The 16,170-nt window shown below is 52.5% G+C and overlaps 1 protein-coding gene across 6 annotated transcripts in view; it reads right to left on the bottom strand.

Moving 5' to 3' along the window:
- Window positions 1-16,170, bottom strand: part of ITSN2 (intersectin 2) — a 129,580-nt gene that overhangs the window by 7,408 nt on the left and 106,002 nt on the right. For 5 of the 6 annotated variants that reach the window (XM_055119740.1, XM_055119745.1, XM_055119741.1 and 2 more), the window contains 4 exons: window positions 5,455-5,576; window positions 3,161-3,267; window positions 1,724-1,907; window positions 540-638 (listed from right to left, as the gene is read on the bottom strand). In XM_055119740.1, coding sequence (XP_054975715.1) covers window positions 540-638; window positions 1,724-1,907; window positions 3,161-3,267; window positions 5,455-5,576 — 512 coding nt within the window. Of the gene's footprint in view, window positions 1-539; window positions 639-1,723; window positions 1,908-3,160; window positions 3,268-5,454; window positions 5,577-12,619; window positions 15,994-16,170 lie in introns of those variants that run through there. The other variant, XM_055119746.1, reaches the window with a different exon arrangement.

The following is a 16,170-nucleotide window of genomic DNA, read 5'->3' on the forward strand; positions in this document are numbered from 1 at the left end:
GCTTGGGGGACAATATGGGATGCTGGGGATCGAACCCACGTTGGCCGAGTGCAAGGCAAATGCCCTACCCACTGTGCTATCACTCTGGCCCTATGTAGGTTTCTTTCAATAAAAACTATCTTGCTTCACGGAAAGGAAGGAAGGAAGGAAGGAAGGAAGGAAGGAAGGAAGGAAGGAAGGAAGGAAGGAAGGAAGGAAGGAAGGAAGGAAGGAAGGAAGGGAGGGAGGGAGGGAGGGAGGGAGGGAGGGAGGGAGGGAGCGTCCAGGTGTCTGGGGAGGGCTGTGGGCTCCCCCATGGCTCGTGTCTGCTGGTGCCGGCCCGAGACCAGCTGCTATGCCTGGCAGATGTGGGGGTGCTAGGAAGGGGCTTGGCGAGGATATGCTGACGGGCCCCCCTCGGGCATCTAGGAAAGGGCTGTGGGGGGGCAGTGGACCCAGAGCACAGGGGCTGTGCCGGGCCCCAGATACCGCCAAAGGGAACCAGACTGCCCACTGTGTCCACACTCGCTCTGCCCGGGGGGGCCGGGCTGGGCACTCACACTGCGGATGAGGAGCGGGTAGCGGGTGATCCTCTGCATGGGCTTCAGCAGGAAGCTGGACAGCGGCATGCCCTTGCAGCGAGGGTCCGAGGCGAGCTTCTGCGGGAGAAGGCGCGGCTAGGGGAGGGTGGCGCGGCCCCAGGGACCCCCCTCCGGGGCGCCTCAGCCCACCCCAGTGGGTGCCGGCCTCCTTTCTCCCTCCGCATTCCCTCTCTGGCTTCCGGAATCCACCCCTCATGCCCTCCCTGCTTGGCTGGACACTGGCGCACCCCACACGTTCCAGGGGAGCACCCTGCCACAGCACATCAGCACCTCGAACCTTCTGAGCCAGCCTCAAGGCCCTGCCCCAGGCCCCTGCATCCAATCATAAACCTGCTCCCTGAGCTGGTAACCCCCACTCTGTACAAGGCCCCCCTCCAAGTCACCCCTGGGGCCCAGAACAGTGCTAACCTGTCCCACCTCTGTCTGTCCAGGCCACGGTCCCCGCTGTTCCCCCACTGTCCCCACGGCTGCTCCTTTCGTTCCATTTTCTCTTTATTGATCAGTCAGGGGTCAAACCAAGGCCTCGCGCATGCAAGGCCCCAGGCCTGCGCTGCGCTTTCCCGGGTCCCCTTCATGATTTCTTTCAGATTTTGGAGTCCCTCCAGGGGTGCCCGGGGACCAACCTGGGCTCCCACACGCAAAGCCAGCAGCACTCAGTTTACCGAGCCCTCACTGGCGTGAAGTTCTGCTTTAGCTCACTGCATGTTACACATGGACACAAGCTACTTCATCTCTCTAGAGTAATACTGGTCTATGACAGAGGCTCTACAAGTTAAAAGGGCCGTTCTGGATGCTTCCCCGGGGAATATAAAGCCTTACAAACACCAAGCCAACGCCCTGCGGGCTGGAGAGTTTGTCCAGCGGGCGAGGCGCTTGCCTGGCATGCAGACAACCCCCCGCCTTGGACCTCACGGTCTGGGGTGTGCTCATGGTCTCCCATGCATGGCCAGGCGTGATCGCCGTGCACAGACAGGAGTAAGTTGGAGCATGGTCCGGCTCCCAAACCCAACCCAACCCACACAACAGCCCTCCGGGATCCCATGGGGAAAGTCACAGTCCTGATGCTGGGAAAACTCGGCCCCAAACACCCGGCCTCTCCGGGGCTGATGTTTCGTCTGGGGCTCCCGATCCCCACAGCGTACCTTCAGGAAGTCCTTGAAGTCGGCGTCCTCGTCCGTCCTGTGCTGCAGCAGCGCGGCCCCGTTGAGCTGGCAGCTGCAGAAGCGGATGTAGGGCTGCATGTGCGCCAGCTCGGCCGCCAGGATGTCCCCGATCATCTGCACCGGCATCTTCTCGCCGCCCGTCTTCTTCCGCACCCGCAGGGCCCTGCAACCCAGGGGCTCACTCACCTTGTTCTATTTATTTATTTATTTTGGGGGGGGGTCACGCCCAGTGGTGCTCAGGGCTTACTCCTGGCTCTGCACTCGGGAATCACTCCTGGTGGTCTCGGGGCCCCCTATGGGATGCCGGGGCTCGAACCCAGGCAAATGCCTTGCCTGTGGCTGTCCGACTGCTCCACTCTCACTCACCTTCTGTGGCTAATGAAGGTGCTGGGGAAACAATGGGGGATGTCCCAGGGGAGGAGGAAGGCTACTGGGCAACAGTGGGGGACCCCGACTCTTTGCTCTGCAGCTTGGGCCGAAGCTGGTAGGCCACGCGCAGCCCAGGAAAAGTAAGAGCAGGGGAGGGTGCTGTCTCATTCTCGAGTGTTTCTTTTTTTTTTCTTTCATTTATTTATTTATTTTCCTTTTTGGGTCACACCTGGCGATGCACAGGGGTTACTCCTGGCTCTGCACTCAGGAATTACCCCTGGCGGTGCTCAGGGGACCATATGGGATGCTGGGATTCGAACTCGGGTCGGCCGCGTGCAAGGCAAACGCCCTAGCCCTACCCGCTGTGCTATCACTCCAGCCCCTCATTCTCGGGTGTTTCATTTCAGTTTCCTTTTGTTTTTTTTTCTCCTGCTTTTTGGGTCACACCTGGCGATGCTCAGGGGTTACTCCTGGCTCTGCACTCAGGAATCACTCCTGGTGGTGCTCAGGGGACCATATGGGATGTTGGGAATCGAACCTGGGTCAGCCGCGTGCAAGGCAAAACGCCCTACCTGCTGTGCTATGGCTCCAGCCCCAACTTCAGTTTCCTTTGGCAACTGTTCCCGAGAAGAAAAGCACTTCCCCCTGCTCTGTTCCTACACTGGAAGCTAGAGCCCCGAGGCAGAGCGGAGGCGAGGTGAGGGCTCCTGGGGAGAGCCGCTAGGCCCAGGGGTACCTGCAGTGCCCGCTGCCTCCCAGGCCTAAGGGACAGATGTGTCCCAGGAACGGGATATGGCAACTGCTGGACCTGCTGGCCAAGCCGGGGCCACTGCGAGCACTTTTCTGCCCGCTCTGGCTCCCACTGAGGCAGGGCGTGGTCTGGAGTCAGCTGCTGGACTTAGAAGTATTTTGTGTGTTACGGGGCTTTGCTTTCTTCAAGTGAAGTAGTTTATGGTTCCAGGACACTTTATAAGATAATAATAAAACGGAGGGTGCAGAAAACGGTGGAGAGCCCTGCGGCCGGGGTGCCAGCTGTGCCCGACTCACTTCAGCAGCTTCGTGTTGGACATGATGAGCTCTTTCCAGTTCACGAAGATCAAGGCCGTTTCTCCTTCGGCGAGAAAGCCAGACTCCGCCATGGGTTTCTGGAAAACCTAAATTCAAAATCCCAAAGAAATGAGACAAAGCGTGACTGGCCAGCCCCAGACCTCAGTGTCCGGGGGACGGAGATGACGGTCTTTCTCCACAAGCATGTTTATGGCTGCGACACTGGGATGCCTCGTTTCCTTCCTTTGACCTCGGACTGCCGCCAAGGCCAGGCGTAAGGATCAGAGGGTCAGAGGACACTCCCAGGCTGCTCAGGGGTGCTCCAGAGGGAACCCAGACCTTCGGGCACACAGCACAGGGACTGGGGGATGGAGGAAGCGAACCCTGGCTGGGCCAAGTCCTCAGAGCGTAGGAAGCAGCAAGAGACACAGAGAAAGGTGGAAGGGTTTGAGTACAGTGGGGGACAGAGGCTGGGCTTCCGTGAACCCCTTCCCCCTCCCAAAAGCAACAAAAAACCGTGAAAATTGATTCCTCTTCCAAATCAGTTTAGTTTGGGGTCACACCCTGCAGTGCTCAGAGCTTCCTCCTGGCTCTGTGCTCGGGAATCATTTCTTTTTTTTATTTTTTTGCTTTTTTGGGGGTCACACCCAGTGATGCACAGGGGTTACTCCTGGCTCATGCACTCAGGAATCACTCCTGGCGGTGCTCGGGGGACCATATGGGATGCTGGGCATCGAACCCGGGTCGGCCGCGTGCAAGACAAACGCCCTACCCGCTGTGCTATCACTCCAGCCCCTCAGGAATCATTTCTGGCATTGCTCGAGGGACCATACGGTGTGCTGGAGATTGAACCCAGATTGGCCACAGGCCAGGCCAGCGCCCTCCCCCCGTCCTATCGCTCTTGCCCCTATTCCCCCTCCAAGACGGAACCGGAAGTGTGTGTGCCTCAGAGGCGCTGCCAGAGCGGAAGGCAGTGCTGGAGCTGGAGGTGGCGGAGGGGCATGGGGTGGGGAGTGGGCCTGGAGTGGCGTATGCAAGGCCGGGGTTCACCCTGACTCTCTGCACCTGCACCCCAAGCCCTGCTTTGCTCCCTGTCACCCCACATCACTCCCGCCCCTCAGCATGTGTCAGGAGGTGCAGAGTGGGAGAACCAAGGTCCAAGGGGTTAAAGTGACACAGGCTGAGGCCCATTTATTTTATTTTATTCCTTCCTTCCTTCCTTCCTTCCTTCCTTCCTTCCTTCCTTCCTTCCTTCCTTCCTTCCTTCCTTCCTTCCTTCCTTCCTTCCTCCCTCCCTCCCTCCCTCCCTCCCTCCCCCTGGCAATGCTCAGGGGATCACTCCTGGTGGTGCTTGAGGGACCGTATGGGACACTGGGGATTGAATCGGGTCGGCTGCATGCAAGGCAAGCGCTCTACCCACTGTACTGTACTATCCACCACTCCCCCTTGGTCCCTCCTGACGGGGCAGCAGAGCTCTGTGACCCCCCACTTCTGGCCCCTGCTGGTGGTGGGTGCAGGCTCAGGGCTGGGCCCGGTGGGGCGACTGGAGAGAGGACTTTCCCTGAGGCCTGGCCCTGCTCTGAAGCCATTCCCATTTGGGGACTGAGGGCTGCAGGGTACACGGCTCTGCTTTCGGGTGCTGAGTCTTGGGGGAAGGCGGGACGCTGCCCACCCGGCAGGTCAGAGGCGCATGTCTCCCAGGAGTGGCTGGCTTGGGCTGCGCCCAGTGGAGCAGGAGCCGGGGGCGGCCTCGGGGGCGGGGGGGGGGTGCAGCCGAGGCTCCCTGGGCAGCCCCGGTCACAAGCAGCTGCACCTGCTGGGCCTGGGGTGGGGGAGGGGCGAGGGGCGGGGGATGCCTGCTCTGGCCAGGTGTTCGAATGTTGAAATAGTCCCTCAGCTGAGGGCCATGAGATGTTAGGAGAAAAAGTCACGGGGCCACAGCAGAAGGGGACGAGGACAGCTACTGTTGGCTCAGACACAGGCATGTCAAAGGGCCACACAGATGCCAGCCAGTGGCCTGGAGGCCACAGGCAGCCATGACAGGCACAGTGAGGGGGACAGCAGGGGGAAATGCTTTACAGAGAATGTGGTTTGATGGAGAGGGGGAGGGCGAGAGAGGGAGAGAGCGAGAGCGAGAGAGCGTGTGGGAGAGAGCAAGAGAGCAAGCCAGCGAAGGAGAGCACGAGAGAGCGCGCGTACATGTGTGTGTGCGTGTGTGTACGTGTGTGTGCAAGCGTGCGTGCGCATGTGTGCACGCGTGTGTGTGTGTGTGCGCCCGGAGCCCGGGGCCTCACCTCGACCACCAGCTGCAGGTCGTCCACGTAGCGCTCCTCGGTCTGGATGAGCTCGTGGATGTAGCCCTGCCGCTTGCGCTCCATGGGCTGCATGGTGTCCAGCGACTGCAGGTCCGCGCACCCTGCGGGGAGAGGGCGGGGCGTCACGCGCGCACACTCACGGGAACCGAGTCCCAAAGCGGATCCCCGAGGGCTCCCATGGGTGCAGCCCGCTCGGCGCTCCCCCCCACCCCCCCACAGCTACTGCTTCCGCTTCTAAAGGCCCCGAGGGAATTAGGAATCAGGACCCGGCTGGATAGGCCGGGCGAGCCGGGAATCCTGCTCGCCTCCCCGTCTCCAGACACTCTCCAAGACGCCGGGCCAGGACCAACCCCACACCTGAGCCCGGGCTATGCCGGGTGCGGGGCGAAGAGCCATCCGCAGAGGCGCTCTGAGGGCGCAGCACGGTGACCTTTGTTCTGGGAGAGGCTTACTGGGGTATGTTTTGGGGTATTTTGGGAGTGATTCTCTTTTTGGGGTGCCTTCCTGGTGGACGCAAGGCCGAGGATGCAGCGCGGCTCAAGGGGGTGTCCGGGGCACACCTGGTGATCTTGGGGGGACCGTGATGCTGGGGATGGAAGCCCAAAGGCTACAAGTGCCTTAGCCACTGTCCCCCCTCAGCGGGGGGATGCCCCCCAGCCCTGAGCGCCAGGTCTCAGCTGACTCAGGTGGAAGCTGCCGGAGTAGCCTCCCAGCGCCCCCCACCCCCCGCCTCTGCTGTGGCTGCTGCACGACAGAGGCCACCTCAAGGGCAGTTCCCCGGGGTTCGGCCCAAAGCGTGCTCGTGGCTGCGCCCCTCACGCGGTCAGGAGGGTCTCAGTCTCTGCCAGGCACGGACATGGATGTAGGGGGCGGCCTCCTCCGGGCACCTGTCAGCTTCACGCTGCTGTGTCCCCGCAACCCAACTATGGAACTTTCTAGAGGTTCTGGCCTCTACTGAAATCCTTGCTGACGGAGGCGGGAATGGACACACCGCTGGCTTTGTGAGGGAGAAGGTGGGCACTGCCCCAGCCCTGGGCAGGTGAGGGCCGCGGCTCCCCACTGCGCACCCCCTCACGCCTGGACTGCCGTGCGCACCCCCTCGGCTTCTCTCCGTTTGCTCGGCCCCACGCTTCCTGCCAGGACTCCTGTTCCTGCCCAGAGCCTGCTTTTTCGGTGGCGCCCCCATGTCTCCGGGTTCCACTCAGCCTAACATGATAACGCATCTCTCCCACACCCCCCGAACGCACACAAGCCCCTTCTGTCAGCCCTGCTCCCCCTCAGGCCCCTGCCAAAGCTCCCGGCTCTTCCCGTCCCGCCTCCAACTGGGGACACCCCAGTAGTGCCAAGCAAATGCCACATATGGCTCCCAAACACATGAAAAAGGAAAGATAACGCGTGCGAGGTTCACACAGAACACGGTGACGAGAGACGCAGTATGTCGAGGACGGTGGGTACGAGGCAGAACAGAAGGTAGCGAGGAAAATGCTAGAGATGAAACCCACGGAGTGTGAACACGACACTCAGGAGCTCCAATAAAGGTAAAAGGCTAAAGCCTGTCGGCTAACAGACACGGAGAGACGCTCTGGGCGGGACACTTAGGGGTACAGCACGAGGAAGGCCTGGATTCGGTCCCGGCACCTCCTGGTACGCCCGAGCACAGCCGAGTGTGGCCCCAAAACGGAACAAAAAGAGAGACACTCTTATTAGATTCTTAAAAATTTGCTAGGGGGGCCGGAGCGATAGTACAGCGGGTAGAACAGCGTTTGCCTTGCACATGGCCGACCTGGGTTCGATCCCCAGCATCCCATATGGCTGCCCCAGCACCGCTAGGAGTAATTCCTGAGTGTGGAGCCAGGAGTAACCCCTGTGCATTGCTGGGTGTGACCCAAAAAGAAAAAAAAATCAGCTATGTGCTCTTTAGAGTGACCCGGATGTCACAGAGGCTATCATGGCGTGTGAAGTGAGCCAGAGGGAAGGAAGGATACAGGATGAGCTCTCAGTCTGGGAGGGACCTGGGCTCACAGCCAGGGAGCAACCTGATGGGGGACTGATCCACACAGCTGAGTCTCTGTGTGTGTGTGTGAGGGGCTGGGAGGGGGGGTGGGTATACCGGTCACGGGTGTGGTGCTGGAATTAGGTGCAGAGGAGATGGTCAATAACAGCACCACTCTTTGCCTCAATATTTTTGGGGAGCCACACATGGCTGGACCCAGGTTTGGCACTCAGGAATTACTCCTGGCGGGGCTCAGGGGACCATATAGGATGCCAGGGCTCGAACCTGGGTCACCATGTGCAAGGCAAACGCCCTCCCCGCTGTACTACCGCTTCGGCCCCAAAAGGTTTTACTTTTCAACCAAACCAAACCAAAGTAAAACAAATATTATATCTTTCAAAACCCTCATGTCTTTTCTGTCACCTGTCAGGCTCGAGGCAGACGTGTTTGCTGGGATAAGCCCAGAAGGGGACGCTCAGGCTGTATTCTACCACTGCAACCCATCAGAGAGCCAATTAGCTGGTTATCTGGAAACAGAAGTATTCTAGCACTTGGACACGCAACGCTCTTGGCAAATGCCAGTGGAGGGGAGAACTTAATTGCTTTCAGTGTGAATTCTGAATCTACGGGTCAAAGGTCTGAAAGTTGGCAAAGCCCTCGCGGTGGCAGGTAACAGAGACCTCAGCCTCGCAGGCCAGTGAACTCAGTCGGCCCAGGGTCACAGACTCAGTGAAAGGAGCTAGTCAGCTGGTCCGGAGGGTCAGAGAGCGACGTCACGGAACAGCCCCTCACCAGGTGTGCCGCATGGTCCCCTAAGCACCAAGCACACGTGGGTCTTATCTCGGCTCACTTGCCAGCTCTGTTGCTTATTAACTCAGAGATGCACCCAAGGTGCTTAGTGCCTTTCCTGGTGTGAGCGGTTTCAGTATCTGTGTGCTAGACACGGAACTGAGCTCTCCTCCACCCCCTACATTTCATCCGAGATGCCAGGCCTGACTGTCTTCTTTCTATAGACAGGAAAGGCGGCTTGAGCAGAAGCTGGTGGCACGGAGCCCACGATGCTCAGGTCACCGCTCTCGGACTCAGTGATCTCAGTCTTAACAGTGGCATTAAGGCATCTCTCTTAAAAACCTCCTCCAGCATCTACTGTTCTGATTACAAGTTTACAACAAGATCAATTACGAAGAGGAAGGACTGAATTGAAAAACAGGCAGAGAGTCAGACATTTCTCCAAAGATGGACAAACGGCCAACAGGTCCCTGACAAGATACTCGGCATCGTCAGCTCAAAAGGGGCAGAGTGAAGCCACAGAGTGTGACCCTGAACCCACAGGCAGGCTACACCGAGGCCAGCTAGGTCCGCAAGACGGTACAGGGATTAAGACGCTTGCCTTGCAGGTGGCCCCCTGGACTGACCCCCGAGCACAGAGCCAGGAGTAGTCTGAGCACTGCCGGGTATGGCTGCCAACTGTACTTTGCAAACGGTCAGAGAATAATAAATTTGGTGGAAATAGAAACGGTGAAACTACGATGGCCAGAGCAGGTGTTTCATAATATACCTAAATTGGACGCAAAATGAATGTCCATCAGGTATGGAAACAACTATGGGGAACATTCACAGAACTGGAGTATATGGCCGTAAGAAAAGTCCCCAGACCAAAGCAACAACCTGAAACGTGTGGGATGTGGCTCAGAGGCCGAGGGCGAGCCTGCACAGGCCAATCCTGGGTTGCTGCCCAACCGCCCAGCACCAACGCCTTTATGCGTGGCTTCTCTCTCCCTCCTGTCCTCGCTCTCCTCTCTCCCTATCTCTCTCCCTCTCCCTCTCTCCTCCCCTGCCTGTCTCTGTTCTGTCTCTCTTTGTGTTTGTCTCTCTCTACATTCTCACAATTAGTATCCTCCTGCAATAAAAGTATTTTACTTCTGTAAAACAGAAACAAAACAAACAAACACAAAAAGGAATAAAGCACAGAGCCTCAGTCTAGTGTGGGTGCACCTTGAAGATATTTCATGTGAAATAAGGCCATCACCCCCCCCCCACGCCCACGTTATGATTCTATTTAGATGATAAAAAGACTAATGAGACAGAGAAGCAGATTATTAGTGGTTGCCAAGGGTCACAGGGAAGGGCCTAGGGGAGGAGGGAAAAGGCATGAGGCTTGTTTTTGAAGTGATGGAATGTTCTAGAATTAATAGTGGCACAATTTTGAATATACTGAACGTCATTCAGCTGTACACTTGTCAGTGGGTGACCTGAATGAAAGAGGAATTAAAGCTCAATAAAGCTATTACAGAAAAACAGTTCACTTTCTCTTTCTGGATGCTAATCTATCTTTAGGCCACATCTAATGGTGCTCAGGGTTGACTCCTGGCTCAGTGCTCAGGGATCAGTCCCAGAAAGTCTTTCCTGTTGGGGAATAGTACTGGAGATGGGACCAGGACCATCGGGGATACTATTATTTTGAATTTCTAAGCCACACCTGGCTGAGCTTACAGTTCACAACTGGTTTGGTGCTCAGGGATCACACCTGGCAATGCTTGGGGGAATCAAATGGGGTGCCAGGGAATCGAACCTCAGTCAGCTGCGTGCAAGGCAAGTGTGCTACCCACTATACTATCTCACCAGCCCCTCTTTGGGATTCTTTGTAGTTCTTGCCTCTCTTAGATATCCTTTAACATCTGCTTTAATCCTCCTACCTGCGAAAGGAATGTAACAAAGTGATTTGAGGACCTGTGAAAGCACACAGGTAAATAGGTGCTCAATAAAGAATACTCCTTCTTATGGATGGACAGTTGTTGGTTGCGGAGCCAGAACTCACTGTTTCATATAAATGACGACACTGTCAACACAATGATTTCTTTCTTCTTCCCGTCTCTGTGGGGGTGGGGATTTCCTTCCACTTGTTAATCCTTAGCTGCTGGTATCTCCAAGCTCTGACTTTTCTCCCTAAATACTCTTGTCTCATCCCAACAGCAGGCTCGTCTTCATGCTCTTCTCTTCATACCCACTGGCACTACCACCCCCAGGTCCCACAGGTACTTTGTGGTCCGAACCACTCACCTTCTTGCGTGCCCCCTCCAGCTCCCTAAATCTGAATCTAGCCGCTATCAGTGCTCCCATTACTCTTCCCTCTCTCCAAAATACAAGCCCAGGAACCAAACCCTTTGTTCTCCACGCCCACTCCCTCCCACCCCCGACCTCCTGCCTCTTTTCCTTCAGAACTCATTCTTAATGGTTTCACCGCTTTTCCCCATGTGGGTAACCCCAGAATGGTCTGGGAGCGCCGAGAAACTCCCGTGCCTGGAGTTCCCTCTGGGCCTTGGAAATCAGGACTTGGGCATCACCATCATTTTCCGGGCGATTCCCAGGAGGAGCAAAGCCACTTGGCCTTGGCCCCTTGATCTGCCCTTCCAGCCCCAACTTCAATTGCTCTTGGCACTGCCCTTTCTCGTTAGCAAAAAGGAACTTCTCCTAACCACACCTTCCCACCTCCGCCCAGGCTATTCCTACCCTTATCTTACTTCCACCATCCCACCCTCCATCTGGATCACTTCTTAGCTCCTGGAGCTGCGGAGCTGCTTCCTTCAGTTAAGCCTTCTCTAATTCTCCCATGTCTGGCTCCGTGAGGAATTTCTTGCCTGTACTTCCACGGTACCCGGCAAACTTCGATGCCATGCTTAGCTGCTTTATGATGGCGTGCTTCTGCACCTGGCCTGCTCAGCAGGCATTGTCTGGGGCCAGCTGACCCTCAATTTCCTGTTCTGGCACGTGGGAATCTGGCTGGCCTCAAGCAAAAGGTTCAGTGTATGGTTGTTGAATGACTTTCCGGGCTTTTGGGTGTTTACTGACTTTGAGAAGGAATCTTCTCAAAGTGTGTGAGTCCCAGCCTCAGTCCCTGAGGAAAGGGTTTGGAAAAAGTGTTTGTTTATGCTTAGCTGGATCTTGACCCATGTTTTATTTAGTTTTATTTTTGGCTTTTTGGGTCACACCCGGTGATGCACAGGGGTTACGCCTGCTTTGCACTCAGAAATTACTGCTGGTGGTGCTCGGGGTAGCATATGGGGTGCTGGGAATCAAACCTGGGTCAGCCGTGTGCAAGGCAAACGCACTACGCATTGTATTCTCCCTCCAGCCATGACCCACATTTTAAACTCAAGCTGAAACTCCCAACTCTAACTCGGTATTCCCACAAGAACTCACCGCAGTCTCTATAAAAGACTTATTTTAGACTTATCGAGTAAAAACGTGTTTACATTTGCAATGAGGGTTGACTTTTGTTGTTTTCTGGAGGTTTCTGGGCTCACTGGAACTCAGGGGTCCCCCCTGGCTGTTCTCAAATGCTCAAAGCGTGCTAGCCGCAGTTCCAGCAAGTGCAGGAGTTGGCCATGTGCAAGGCTAAGTGCCTTTACCCCTGCACTGTCTCTCTAGCTTAAGGATTAACTTTTAATTTCCTTCTGATATTTTTAGAAAAAGCTGGGATTGTAAAGAACATAGTGCCTATTCTGGACTTTGGGATTCAAGACACAGGGTTTAGCTTATCACTGGCCACAGGAGTCTATGATTACCTTAGATTATATTTTTATTCTTTTCTTGTGGGGGGGGTCCCACGAGGGGCCAGATTCTGGGGGGAGCAGTCCTGTGGGCTCGCAGCAGTCTTGTGCGTTTCTAAAAGCACTGCTCTTCACCCTTAGGATCATCTCCCTGACCACAGGTTAAATTTCTTTTATTTTTAAAATTAAAATTTCTGTTGCTTTGAGGATATATGTCTCAGACCAACTATCTCATCTTTAACCTTTTTATCTTTTGTTTTTTTTTGGGCCACCCCCAGCGATGCTCAGGGGTTGCTCCTGGCTCTGTGCTCAGGAATCACTCCTGGCGCTAATCAAGGGACCATATGAGATGCCAGGTATTGAACCTGGTGGGCCGTGTGCAAGGCAAATGTCCTACCTACAGTACTATCTCTTCGGCTCAACTATCTGATTCTTACCACTTAAAACTTCTCCTGCCTCTTGTCATATAAAGTAGTTCACTGGCCTATGACCCGAGACTGATAAGGAAGGAGAAATCTCAAGGAAATTCAACCACAACTACATATAAACAACTTAAAATAAATTTTAACGGATGCTTCAAAAGAAATACGCGATACAATAATGTAGTTTGTGTCCTTTTAATAAACACACTTGCATAGTTATGTTACAATTTTTGTAAAAATAAAAACAGATTACCTCATGCCAAGCGTGCCCAGCATTTGCACAATCTCAATATCTTTAATACTATAGTTTTCAAGACACACAAAATAAAAATTTAAGGCAAAAAACAGCACTTTGCAACCATTGAATAATTTATTACATTACAGTAGCATCACAGCAGCATCCAATAATGCCACTCTGGGCAAAAGTCTCTTAATATTTCCATTATAGTTTCTATTTACAAGAATTTATAACTTGGTAAAATTCATTCTATGAAAACTTGGCAAATAAAGCTTTGGACTGGAAATTGGCATTTCTTTCTCCACTTTTCTTTCCCCCACTTTATTTTAAGCAATCAGCATTCATATTGTATTTTAACACACTAAAATAGTAGTTCCATCATTTTTCTGTTCGTCACACCCAGCGGTGCTCAGGATGTACTCCTGGCTCTGTGCTCAGGGATCACTCTTGGTGGGCTCGGGGGACGATAGGGGATGCCAGGGATCGAACCCAGGTCAGCTGTGTACAAGGCAAGTGCCCTACCTGCTGTACTACTGCGCCAGCCCCAGTTCCATCATTTTAAATTTTAGGAATTATACAAGGTTAGGGTTGATTTTAATTTTCTTAAAAAAAAAATCAGCTTTGGCTTTATAACTTTTGAATAAATTGGTACTTTTTTACCTTCTACAGGGTTCAATTTTATTCACTTGGATTCCCTTCTAAAATTCCATATTTCTGACAAACTCTCCCCTCCTCATATATTCCTTCCTAAGCAAATTGAAAGCTGCCTTTTATACTGAATTAGGAAGAGAGCAAAGACGTGGCTGAAATGAGGTACTGCAAAGGATTGCATGCACTTTTAAAAGGGCTTAGATTATTATTATGTCAGACAGTTTCCTTTACTAGTAGCTTTCTCTCATATAAATGACAAAATACCTACAGGGGAGGCATATTTTAGAAAATACAATAAATTTATTTTCCAGGCTGACATTCAGTGTAAATATGTCATGTGATTTAGCCCATAGGTACCCAATGAATGCATTATTTTCAAGTTGATCACAGCTGCTAAGCACTACCTGAATGCCATTCTTAATGATCTTAACAATCAGTGTCAAAGTGAGAGGATCTGAGCTATAAAAATGCCTTGTGTTTTTAATCAGTAGAGTAGACACGTTCAAGTTCAAAATTATAGTTGAGTGAGTCAAGTTCTCTTGTTCTGTTATCTGTGATCTGATTTCTGACCTAAGGATTTAAAGTAATCGTGCTTTTTTTGAACTCAACCAAGGGTTCGAGAGCAGACAGTTCAGAAAACAGAAGGCAGGATCCAGCCCCCACAGGCTGGGTGGCGTCCCACCCGTCCCCCCAGCAGCAGCAGACAAACCTGTTCTCTACCTGTGAGGTGACGTTATTGCTGTCCTACTAATGTCACATTTCATAAAAGTTTACAAGGATGGCAAAGGTTACAAAAGGAGGCAGTGTAGGAACTAGAAATCCCTGTTTCAGGGAGCCACGTGGTCCAAGGGGTGTGGGTATTTCAGAACACAGACATCTGGACTTTGTGAAGATCCAACTAAACTTCTGATTCTTTCTCAAGCATGGTCAAATTATGATTCAAGCGATATGCGACTGTAATCATTCATAATGATAGGCACATAACATAAATATTGCACAAAATATGCCTCTAACTTAAACTCAGAGATATAAAAAAAAGTTCCCTCTTCTCTAAGAACTCTGTGAGGAAAGACTGGCTGTATGTACAGTTTTCCTGATAATACTCTGACATTCATCAATCAACAGTAGATTGCACTGCAGTGTGTAAACATTTTAAATTGCATAAATGTCTCACTGATTTTCAACTCTAGTTTAATACTGTTTGCTAGATTCGCCTCTTTGTTTCAGCTAATATGCTCACATGTGTAAGTTCTCACATTTATAAACATTATCAGTGATGCTTATCTTTGAAGTGTTTTCTGCTGAAGGAAAAGAAGAAAACATCCATGCCCAAGTAGGGCTAGCCAACAGATACTGACCAGAGAACTTGGCAAGGCAAGGCCAATCTTCAAGTCTCAAAGTGGCTTCAGGAACATAAAGGAATGAAGCTCTCACATCATTTATTTCCCTCAAATTCTTCTTTTCTATTTTTGGTGGGGAGGGGGCACACCTGGCAGGGCTCAGGGCTTACTCCTGTCTTCCTACTTGGGATCACTCTTCGCAGGCTCAAGGGGACCCTATGTTCCCTGCTGCAGGAGAGGCAAGCACCCTACCTGCTCTACTCTTCTCTCTCAACAAGGTAAAGCCGGCCAGTGTGCTTCAGGGACATCTAAACTCTTGAAGGAGTTCTTATGATTTTTACTAAATACCGTAAGGAAAAATGCCAACCAGCATCCTTTGTGACCTAAGACATGTAGTAAGCAAATTGAAACAGGTAATGTGAATTCTGACTTCAAAAAAAAAAAAATCCTAGCCATCAGTGTTGTTTAAGCTAGGGAAGTTTCCTATCTCAAAGTCTCGGGGCTTTCATTCCTCAAGAGCAGTCTGTGTTCAGCTCATCACTACGGCAGTGACTAACTGCCACAGCCCATGTCTCCTTCGCGCCATCAGAGCACAGAGAGCCCGAGGAAGGAGCCGTCGTGGCTGCACAGGGCACTTCCCATGAGGAGAAAAGAGCCTCCTTCCCAACCCTGTGTCATTGCTCCCACTCAAAGTCCTCAGAAAATAAGAGATAGAGCTGTCTCTAGTGCTTGCACTTTGGACACGTTTTAAACAGTGGTACTGGTACCGGCATATTAGAAAGTCATGAACAGTGCATATTTGGGGAGCGAATCACGTACTGAACCAATTAAGAGCTCACTGTGATTAGGGTTAGATCAAACATAACAGCAGAACAGAAGCAGATTTTATCTGAGTTAATGAATATACACATTGCGGTAACATTAGAGAGCATGGCAGCGGCAGCCCATTCCAAACCAGCCAGGACAGTTGGGGGCAAATAGTGGGTCTTTGTGTGTTTGAACTCCCACCACGTCAGGGCAGTCAACGTGCGTGAAACGACCTAGAATCGCCAGATTCAAACAAGAAAAAAAATGCTCAAGGATGCCAGCGTGAACAGCAGGGAAAGCCACACAAAGACCCACTATCCTTTAACTTGTTACAAATCAATTTCAGCTGTAAATCAGAAACACAAAGAAATAATCCCCATTGGCTCTAACATTCGAAGGAAGTTAGTGAACTGTGTAGGAGATTTTTGGCCAGGGCTTCCGCCCTGCCTCCACGCTACAGTCAAGCTTGGATAGTGGGTCTCTGGGGAGCTTTCACACTGGAAGACAACACTGGGTCCTACGAAAAGAAAAATGAGGAAAAAAATGAACATAATGCAAATTAAGTGGGTGAGAAAAAAATCTTGACTTAAGACATGCAGCATCAATTAAACAAATCTGCACTGTTTCTCAACCTTTAAAGAAATACCCTAATTACACAGTAAGATGAAACTAATACTTGTAAGGGCAAAAAACA

The sequence above is a fragment of the Sorex araneus genome, chromosome X, assembly GCF_027595985.1.
Source record: "Sorex araneus isolate mSorAra2 chromosome X, mSorAra2.pri, whole genome shotgun sequence".
Lineage (NCBI taxonomy): Eukaryota > Metazoa > Chordata > Mammalia > Eulipotyphla > Soricidae > Sorex > Sorex araneus.